Source organism: Macrobrachium rosenbergii, chromosome 8 (assembly GCF_040412425.1).
Source record: "Macrobrachium rosenbergii isolate ZJJX-2024 chromosome 8, ASM4041242v1, whole genome shotgun sequence".
Taxonomy (NCBI): domain Eukaryota; kingdom Metazoa; phylum Arthropoda; class Malacostraca; order Decapoda; family Palaemonidae; genus Macrobrachium; species Macrobrachium rosenbergii.
The window spans coordinates 54,108,598-54,119,571 of record NC_089748.1 but is presented as its reverse complement, the minus strand read 5'-3'; the positions used below and the strand labels follow the sequence as shown (position 1 = coordinate 54,119,571).

Here is a 10,974-nt window from a genome sequence, read left to right as displayed (position 1 = left end):
TTTGCTTGGGATATCCTCGTCTCTACTGAAAGGACCAAACAATAATAATATTATCTTTTATCAGGTATGGTAAGCGTAATCCGCATGGAACGTTTAATCTTTCACTAAATGTTTCCTTCTTCCCTGCTGAACTGTTTATCAGCTTCCTCTTGGCCCTGTTGGGAATATACTAGATCGAGAGTACAGTTTTATAAAACTTTTGTTCAGTTAATCTCTGCAGTTTTAAATCTCTGCTGGCTTATCAACTGCTCTGAATCATTCCTTATGAGAGAGACCGAAATGATCGAGTCACTGAAGCCTTTTGGACTACCTGATTCTCACTGTGAAGATAATGAAAATACAGTAGTAGGTTTGAACTTTTCATATTTATTAATCCATAATATTTCAAACAACATTTTTCATGGGGTTTCATATAAAGCTTTATTTTTACTTTTTGACATTGTAATTAATCTGGTATTAAAGTCTTCAAATGTGAACCAGAGAAAAAGTCCACCTACACTGATATCTGTATTTAGTAAATGGAACACAATACACATATTATTTTTTTATAATTACAAGCGGATATTTCCAATGTTGCATGCTGCTTTAAATGAAGAAGTGTCAGTCAATACTTGATCCTGAAGCTAATAATAGACATATTAAATATTTAGTCATAAGATGTCACTTAAATATATAGAAAAAGTTATGGTCGGGGGGAAAGAAAACATTTTTATGCTCAGTTAATGGGTAAGCCCCAATCCTTAAAGAGGGATTCCGGTATTTGCTGCTTCAGTAACTGTCCTGCATAAATTCCTGCACATCAATATTCCAGCGTTTGCTTCCGTTCGCAATGGCTTCGTTCTGATGAATGTTTGTGGCACTCGAAGATAGCCCCAGGATGCTACTGGGATAACCACCAGGTCCAGAGGATGAGCCTGTCCCAAGCCAGGAATCAGCGGAAGATGAAATTCGTCCATCGGAGGGATATGAAGTCAGTCATTTGGTGGTAGCTTGGAATTGTAATTTCACAAGGACTGTGCAGGAGTGTTTGAAAACTAGTTATCAGATTCAGCTTCACTGCCATCATTAATACCACTTGTTTCACTACCGGCAGCAGTATCACCTGTTTCATTACTTACAGTGTTGTCACTTGATTCACGAATTAAGTTTGGCTGTGGAACACCCTCCTGAGGTGGGACAGAAACATCTTTGACTATATCAGTTGTTTTTATTAACGGTTTGTCATTTGGTGAACTTGGCAGTGCAGGAACAATTAATTTGTCTTCTCCTGGTAGTCGTGAAATCGAAATTGACCAGTTTCCAGAACCAGTTAAAACTCTCCCTGTATTATTACTTGACCCAGATTTTATGCCACTTAAAAAGACACTAATTGATTGTTCTTTCTCATGTGAAAGTTCAGATCCTTTTTGAGAAATACAGGGAGTAATGAGAGTTGGGGCATTTGTGGTGTTAGTACCAACAAGCACAGATTCAGGAACTTCCACTTCTAGGCCACCACTATCGGGTGGTGCGACGGAACTGAGAATATTAGCTGGTAGACCAGTTGTACCGATTTGTGTGTTGCTTGTTATTTGTGGTTGTATAACACTAATTGTTTGCATCTGAGCGTTTGCAGGTATTACAGTTGTTGTTTCCTGTTGAACATTTGTGGGCATTCCTTCAGTTGCTTGTGGACCAATAGGTCCTGCTGGCACAGAAGCTGTTTGTGCCTGAGCTGGTGGAGGTATTACAGTAGTTGTTTGCTGTTGAACATTTGTTGGCATTCCATCACTTGCTTGAGGGCTGATAAGTCCCTCTGGCTCAGTTGTTGTTTCCCACTGAACCTCTGGAGGTATTACAATTGTTGTTTGCGTTTGAACATTTGTTGGCACTCCATCAGTTGCTTGAGGACTGATAGGCCCTGCTGGCACAGAAGTTGTTTGTATCTGAGCTGGTTGAGGTATTACAATTGTTGTTTGCTGTTGAACATTTGTTGGAATTCCATCACTTGCTTGAGGGCTGAAAGATCCCTCTGGCTCAGTGGTTGTTTCCCACTGAACCTCTGGAGGTATTACAATTGTTGTTTGTGTTTGAATATTTGTTGATATTCCATCAGTTGCTTGAGGACTGATAGGTCCTGCTGGCACAGAAGTTTGTGCCTGACCTGGTGGAGATATTACAATAGCTGTTTGCTGTTCAACATCTATTGGTATTCCACCACTTGCTTGAGGGCTGATAGGTCCCTCTGACTCAGTTGTTGTTCCCCATTGAACCTCTGCAGGTATTACAATTGTTGTTTGTGTTTGAACATTTGTTGGCATTCCATCAGTTGCTTGAGGACCAATAGGTCCTGCTGGCACAGAAGTTATTTGTTCCTGACCTGGTTGAGGTATTATAATGGTTGTTTGCTGTTGAACATTTGTTGGTATTCCACCACTTGCTTGAGGGCTGATAAGTCCCTCTGGCTCAGTTGTTGTATCCCCATGAACCTCTGGAGGTATTACTATTGTTGTTTGCGTTTGAACATTTGTTGGCATTCCATCAGTTGCTTGAGGACTGATAGGTCCTACTGGCACAGAAGTTGTTTGTACCTGACCTGGTTGAGGTATTACAATAGTTGTTTGCTGTTCAACATCTGTTGGCATTCCATCACTCGCTTGAGGGCTGATAGGTCCCTCTGACTCAGTTGTTGTTTCCCACAGAACCTCTGGAGGTATAACAATTGTTGTTTGCGTTTGAACATTTGTTGGCATTCCATCAGTTGCTTGGGACCAATAGGTCCTGCTGGCACAGAAGTTGTTTGTGTCTGAGCTGGCTGAGGTATTATAAAAGTTGTTTGCTGGTGAACATTTGTTGGCATTCCATCACTTGCTTGAGGGCTGAAAGATCCCTCTGGCTCAGTTGTTGTTTCCCACTGAACCTCTGGAGGTATTACAATTGTTGTTTGCATTTGAACATTTGTTGGAATTCCATCAGTTGCTTGAGGACTGATAGGTCCTGCTGGCACAGAAGTTTGTGGCTGAGCTGGTTGAGGTATTACAATAGCTGTTTGCTGTTCAGAATCTATTGGCACTCCATCACTCGCTTGAGGGCTGATAGGTCCCTCTGGCTCAGCTGTTGTTTCCCACTGAACCTCTGAAGGTATTACAATTGTTGTTTGCGTTTGGACATTTGTTGGAATTCCATCAGTTGCTTGAGGACTGATAGATCCTGCTGGCACAGAAGTTTGTGGCTGAGCTGGTTGAGGTATTACAATAGCTGTTTGCTGTTCAAAATCTATTGGTATTCCATCACTTGCTTGAGGGCTGATAAGTCCCTCTGGCTCAGTTGTTGTTTCCCACTGAACCTCTGAAGGTATTACAATAGTTGTTTGTGTTTGAACATTTGTGGGGATTCCACCAGTTGCTTGAGGACCGATGGGTCCTGCTGGCACAGAAGTTGTTTGTGCCTGACCTTGTTGAGGTGTTATAATAGTTGTTTGCTGTTGAACATTTGTTGGCATTCCATCACTTGCCTGAGGGCTGATAGGTCCCTCTGACTCAGCTGTTGTTTCCCACTGAACCTCTGAAGGTATTACAATAGTTGTTTGTGTTTGAACATTTGTGGGGATTCCATCAGTTGCTTGAGGACCGATGGGTCCTGCTGGCAGAGAAGTTGTTTGTGCCTGAGCTGGTTGAGGTATTACAATAGTTGTTTGCTGTTGAACACTTGTTGTCATTCCATCAGTTGCTTGAGGACCGATAGGTCCTGCTGGCACAGAAGTTGTTTGTGTTTGAGCTGGTGAAGGTAATACAATAGTTGTTTGTGTTTGACCATTTGTGAGCATTCCATCAGTTGCTTGAGGGCCGATAGGTCTTTCTGGTGCAGAAGTTGTTTGTGCCTGAGCTGGTTGAGGTATTACAATAGTTGTTTGCTGCTGAACATTTGATGGCATTCCCGTAGTTGTCTGAAGCTGGTGGACTGTAGGTACTGAAGTGGATGGTTGAGGCTGAACACTTGTAAGTCTAGTATAAGTTTCTTGTGGCGTAACATTTCCAGGTTTTATAGCAGTTGTTTGCTGCTGACTCCTGGGGGGAACTGAAGTAGTTTGTTGGGGTGTTCTAACTGGGACATAGGGATTTTGAGGTGTAGGGATGATTGGGAATGGAAAGGGGTAGATGCCTGGTGGATACCTTGGTATGTATGGTGGAAAAAATGGGAGAGGTTTCACTGCTGACCCAATCACCCTCAACCAGGGATCAGGCTGAGGTATCTTAACGAAAACTGGTTTATTGTCATATAGCCCGCCAGTCCATATAATATCTGAAAATAATACATTCAAGATTAATTTAGCATTAGAAATGAGATTAAGGGAGTAAAAGTATCATAATGATTTTCATAATAATGTCCTCCTGTTACTTAACATAGTCTAATTCATAACCATGACAGAAGATTACAATTAATTCGTATGCAATATAGATATTATTTCATGACTGTATTGTTCATGCGTAACTTTTCAGAGAAGCATGGCTTTAAACATTTGTTCAATATGGCTTCAGTTTATCCAAGATTGTTAAAACGTTATATATATATATACAGGATATATATACATATATATACATATATATATATATATATATATATATATATATATATATATATATATACGTATGTATATACATGTTTGCGTTAATAAATCATACGAGGCCAAATGTGATAATAGCTGACAAGCCGAAAACTTGAATAATATTAGGACAAACTTTTTCGGTATTTAAATGTGGCAATAAATGTTTCGTTACCCATATTATCATCATTATCATCAATATCACCTGATACAGAAATATCTGAATAGTGCTGAACAGCTGTACTTGGTAAAAAACAAATAAAATTCAAAACAGTGAAAAAGATGCAATGCCAACTGGTGAGCAGAAGATAAATTTGCATTTTACCAATTTGCAGCATCGTTTCGCTTTGATGCCTTTAAATCTTATGTTAGATGATATACCTTTAAGTGCGAATTCAAAGCTTATGCTGAAACTGAACCTCACTACATGCTTCGTCTTTCGAACAGCAAAGAAATATCTATTGTGTACATAACGGCAACTGAAGACTGGAAACTTTTTTACCACGTGACTCTGAAAGTAATTTAGTATACTGTACATCCGCTCCCAAGCACAGGATCTAAGAACAACCTCGTGCCAAAACGTTTTAATGGAAATTTCTGGTTTTCTCGATCTCGCTGATGTCCGGAGCGTGTTTGCTGAAGACTCTTGCATCAAACGTAAGTTAAATGCGATTGACCGGTTTTCAGTTTTTGTGTCACTCAAGTTAAGGCTGGTGTAGCTTCAACCAACTCTTAGCTATGTAAAACGATTATGTTGCCGTATTAATACTGTTTTAGCCAATGTTATCATAAAACATAAGAATGAGCTTGATTCATCGCGGTAAACTTGCATCTATGCTAGGTATTTTAGTAAGACCTGTTTATCCAGTTGAAAACAGTAAAAACCGTGTTCGTATTTGAGCCACATGCATACAAGGTAAAGTAGCTATCCAAATGATCCCTCGAGTGTTTTCCTACAATAATCCTGGCTTTATTTTTGTTGCAATTGTCGTTGAGCTTACGCCAACTTTATATTACCGTTTCCCAGGGATCTTGGGTTTCCAATCAAATGTGGGGCCATAGGCTGAGGGTACCGAGCACCGATCATATGAGGAGGCAGTATCTGGGGCATTCCTCGCACCGTGATGCTGCCCAAGTAAGAGACGAATCCTGACAGGATCAAAAGTGCCCTCGCGTTCAGCATCTCTGATGTCTATGTTGCTCCTGTAGAGAAGAAGAAGATGGATGTGGATAATGAATAAGGACCATTGCCAAGATAATGGGAATAGAAGCAGTTAAAAATAAGAGATGAAGAGTGACCGAACTGATATTTTGAATAATGAAGTGCGACTATTTCTTGGTGAATAGTTCTCGACTGACAAGTCAGTTTGCTCTCAAATTCAGAACAGTCTGTTAAAGATTATGGTAGATGAGAAACATTGCATGTTTCCTTGGTACGAAAGAAAAAAACTTAGTTGTTCAGATCTGTATGTTTCAAATTGGTTATCCTCAAAGATACTTTGCGTTAACAATAAAAACGATGTTAACAGATTTGATACAGAAACTACCAGTAACATTTAAGTGATGCATGTTTTTATCTTTTTTTTTAGGCAAAAACCACTAAGACATCTTAATTTCTCGATTTCCCCACTTACAGGGCTACGCATACTTCGATGATTATTGAATGTTAGTAACAAGTGGACCTCAAAATAAAATACGTAAAAAGAGATATGCTGTAGGAATTTAATGTGGTTATGGGTCGATGGAGTAAGTATTTTGAAGATTTATTGAATGTGAACAGAAAAGAGGCAGAAATGAACAACTTCAAAGAGGAAAGAGATAGAGCGAAGTTTGAGAATATAAGTTTGAGACTAAAGAGTGAAAAGACATTAATATTGGATGGGATTGCGCGTGAGATGCTGTGGTACAGGAGTGTAAAATACTGAGTGTCAGGTAGGCCTGGATTAAGGAACGGTTCAGAAGGAATACGTGAGAAGCATTACTATTCCACTGTACGTGGGTAATGACTGAGCGTCAGGTAGGCCTGGATTAAGGAACGGTTCAGAAGGAATACGTGAGAAGCATTACTATTCCACTGTACATGGGTAATGACTGAGCGTCAGGTAGGCCTGGATTAAGGAACGGTTCAGAAGGAATAGGTGAGAAGCCTCACTATTCCACTGTACGTGGGTAATGGTGATGGGGTAAATATTAGAGCTATGGAGACAGAATATTACCCAGTATACAAGGACAAGTCTACGGTGGGATTATATCTGGAAAAGTAAGACAGATGACAGAAAAACTGATAAGGGAAGAAAAGCGTGTGTGTGGACATGGAGGAGGATAAGTGGATCAAATTGTTGCTTGTAAACAGTCATGTGAAGTCCTAGGATAAAAGGAAAGTTCTGTATGTGATATACATAGACTTAAAGAAAAGCTTTTAGCACAATTTGTAGAAAGGCAATTAGAAGATGACCTGTTGAGAGAGATAAGAAGTTTTATGAAAGAAGAGAAGCGTGTGCTAGAATTTACAAGTGTAGAAAGGGACTTGTTTGATGGTAAAGTGGGTCTGAGATGAGGATGTGTTATGTCTCAATTGCTGTTTCATATCTTTGTGGATGGAGTAAAGTGAGGATTCAAAGAACAAAAATAATATGCATGCGTAAGGTTGTAGAATATGAATAGAAGTTGTACATGGGACGTGAAATGGTTTGTGTTTGTTGAAGATGCATTTGTGATGAGAGATAGTGCAAAGAAACTGCGGAGACTTTTGAAAATAAAATTTGTGAAGTATTTTCGCAAAAGGAGATAGTTAAGAGTAAATGTGAGTCAGAATAATGTTTTCGGAGTGAAATGAAACCATAAAGATAGCGTAATGAACGTTGATGTGGATGGGCGAAGCATGGCCGGGCCTGATTTGTATAGGTATTTGGAAGTAGATGCAGTGAATGATAGCAGATTAAGAGAAAAGGTGAGTCAAAGATTATATAAAGCAAGGAAGCTAGCAGGGTGTACGCAAAAGATTAGAAAGAGACTTGAATATATCTATGGAAGCCAAGTTAAGAATGCATGAAGAGGAGGATGAAAGCGAATGAAAAAAATCGGTTGACGCTGCTGAAATGAAATGTTTGCATAGTAGGCTATCTGTGGTTTTATAAGAAGTGAAAAAGTAAAAAAATATAGGTACTCAGAAGTGGTTAAAAGGTTGGCATTGGCGACAGGGTAGATTAGAGAAACAGACAGGTTGGAGAAAAAGAGTGTATAGGGAGGCCGAGAAGTGCAGAATAGATGACGAGATTTGTCACGAAAGGCCTTAATATACAGATAGTTCCAGAGTGCAAGGAAGATGGAGTGAAATAGCATATTATACGGAGAGGGGTTCAACGTGCTACTGATGCACCTTCTGTAAAGGTGTTTAAAGTTTCTGTGTGTGTGTGTGTGTGTGTGTGTGTGTGTGTGTTTTAGCAAATAAACAAGTGAAAAATATTAACATATCCTGGTATGCAGTTACTTAAAGTATCATTGAATCCTCACTTAAAGTTGTGGGTATTAAATAGTGGCTGAAGCGAGATGCGTACATTGTTTCTATAGGCGCATACACGAAAGATGTTGAAAATTATACATTGAAAAATAAGCAAAATCTGTTAGAACCAGTTGAAATCGTATTTGCTGTTATCAGAAAAAGGAAACCGCCATTTGAATTAGTTTTGATAAGAGAAATTCCTTGATGGTTATCGTACTCAATAAAAAAATCCTGAAGCGAACCACTAGTACTGTCATCTCAGGCGAATTAAAAACCTTTACGGATAATACAATTCAGAATCATTAAGAACAATTTTGACGAGGGTAGGAGCACAAAATGGTTAAGTTAGGTTAAGTTTTAGTTTTGCTTGAACTCAGCTTCTTCTAGCAACAACACTACTTCCTGGTCTGTCGAATAGCTAAACCTAGAGTTGCATCACCTGCATACTGCATACAATAACCTCCTAACTTCTCAATTTTTCACACTCTTTGGATACATTTCAAAGTCTTGAATAAAAAAATGAAGACCAAATACAGCAACCTCAATTTCCAGTGGGTAGATTCGATCTTTTTTCTATAATTCTTTTTATTCATTTATCTAAAATGCATGGTTTTCAATCTTAAATTATTCTTTATGGAAGGCCTACAGATTTTCTATTTTAGATTTGAATTGATGCATATTGGTTGATGTGAAATGGCAGCTTATACTTCTAATCAAAACTCACCCACATTGGGTTTGGATAGGGCGAGGTTAAGCTAAATAACCTGACCATAAAGAATATTACAATTCTATTCTCGCTTGAGCATACCTTTTGTGGCGTCTGGATTCGACAAAACAAATACGCACCTTCACCGACTTTGTGAGAGTTTATCTTCATTACGGATTCAAAGCTCTATAGTGATAGTCGTATCTAAAAGTGTGAAGAAGTCGAGAAGTTAAGAAGTCACAGTGGCTGTTACACATATACACACACACACATATATGTGTGTGTGTATGTATTATACGCACATGCGCCCGCAAATACACACAAGAACACGCATGTACACACATACATGCATATATATATATACATATAATATATTATATATATACGTATGTTACATATATTTACATAAATATATACATATATATACCTATATAAGTATATATACATATATATATGTGTATATATGTACACATATACATATAATATATATATATATATCCGCATAAGGGCATTCAGGTGTCCGTGTTAGTGAATTTATGCATTTATATATATATATATATATATATATATATATATATATATATATATATATATATATATATATATATTTATATATATATATATATATATATATATATATATATATATATATGTAAATGCATAATTCACTAAAACCAGAAACTTCTGAATGCTCTTATATATATATATAAAGAGAAAGATATATATATATATATATATATATATATATATATATATATATATATATATATATGTGTGTGTGTGTGTGTGTGTATGTAAATACATAATTCACTAAAACGGACACCCGAATGCCCTGATGCGGACCTCCCGAGGACAACAAACGCAGGGCAACATTATGGAGGAAATCATGAACTAAAGGAGTCTCTAAAAAAAAAAGCTGTAGAAGGAGGACTTCCAAAGCTAGGTAGATTAAGAAAGTCACAGAGGCTACAATCCGGAAAATATCCCAAATTTCCTCAAAGTAAATGCGAGACGCGACTTCACAGTTTGCGAGCGGCCATGACGGATTCGTTACAAACAACCGATTGGAAATGAACCTCAGCCCTTACCTCTTTATGTCATCGAATTGGTTCTCACTCTCGCTCTTTCTCTCTCTCTCTCTTTCTCTCCGGAGGCACACAGACTCCTTCGACGTCGGTGGCTGATTGAATGCTGCTGAAAGCGTAGCAACTGTTGATATACCGCCATGGGTTCAGTTTGGGGGTGTTTAGGAAGCAATTGGTTATGACCAATCAAAACAAAGTTTGAGCACGAATACGGAAAGTTTGTGTTTATCGTCGGTTTTTAAATCCTGTTCACCCAGTAAGACACATGTTATGATTTTGTATTCAATGGTTTCTTTGCCTCGAGGCCATTTCAAAAGGGAACGCGTTCACTATGTGTTAACAGAAAACCTTTCCTCAAGCATTCATTATTATTATTATTATTATTATTATTATTATTATTATTATTATTATTATTATTATTATTATTATTATTATTATTATTATTATTATTATTACTCATTTAAGTTAAGCTGCCCTCCACTATCAAAAGAATTTTACATAAAGATAGATTTCGTGTGTTATATTTTCTAGTGTGGTAAAATGAGTAATTTTCTTCTGAATATAAAGCGAAATAGATCTGGAATTAGTGATAACATCATCATGAAGGACATGATAAAAATAAAGGCAGCTATTGGAGAGCAGTGGTAATGAATATGAGATGCTGTGAAGAACAGTAATAAAACGTTTCAATCTGTTTTCCCTCTGTGACTAAGAGTCCTTTTGACACTGCCATATCTGCTACTTTAGAAACACGTATTCACGTCTACAGTGTTCGTATGGTTTTCGACCTCAAACGCTTTCATCCAAATAACAAACATTTGTCACTGTGTTAATTCAACAGATCTCGAAAACGTCCTGAGCAGAGTTTATACTTGTACCTGTTTTTGTAATAAACTCTGAAAATTATGTAGGAAAAGATTTTAATATAAAATAGGAAAAGGAACCGCTGAATTAGTCAATTGCCTGATCATTAGTTGATAATACTTCTAAAATTGTTCGACAATAACACGTTACATTTCAAAAATGCACATGTTTACAGCCTTTCTCTTTGTTCCACTGTATTCTGTATCTTTTGAGCAATGCGTAAAGATCTCTAGAA

General features: G+C 37.7%; 2 protein-coding genes across 2 annotated transcripts; both read right to left on the bottom strand.

Moving 5' to 3' along the window:
* Positions 1-346: 346 nt before the first annotated feature.
* LOC136840872 (melanoma-associated antigen E1-like) lies at positions 347-10,023 on the bottom strand. Its single transcript, XM_067107825.1, has 3 exons — positions 9,879-10,023; positions 5,600-5,785; positions 347-4,281 (listed from the first exon to the last, which is right to left on the bottom strand). Exons 2-3 carry the CDS (start codon positions 5,763-5,765, stop codon positions 2,588-2,590), a joined length of 1,860 nt encoding a protein of 619 aa, XP_066963926.1. The 5' UTR covers positions 5,766-5,785; positions 9,879-10,023; the 3' UTR covers positions 347-2,587.
* On the bottom strand, positions 1,035-2,516 carry LOC136841151 (melanoma-associated antigen E1-like). Its single transcript, XM_067108195.1, has one exon. The coding sequence runs from the start codon at positions 2,514-2,516 to the stop codon at positions 1,035-1,037; it is 1,482 nt and encodes a 493-aa protein (XP_066964296.1).
* Positions 10,024-10,974: the final 951 nt, after the last annotated feature.

Excerpts from the sequence above, each read along its gene's own strand:
- LOC136840872 (XM_067107825.1), bottom strand. The coding sequence starts at position 5,765 with ATGCTGAACGCGAGGGCACTTTTGATCCTGTCAGGATTCGTCTCTTAC. Across the intron at positions 4,282-5,599 it reads CCCAAGATCCCTGGGAAACG|ATATTATATGGACTGGCGGG; the intron begins GTAATATAAAGT and ends TATTATTTTCAG.
- LOC136841151 (XM_067108195.1), bottom strand. The coding sequence starts at position 2,516 with ATGCCAACAAATGTTCAAACGCAAACAACAATAGTAATACCTCCAGAG.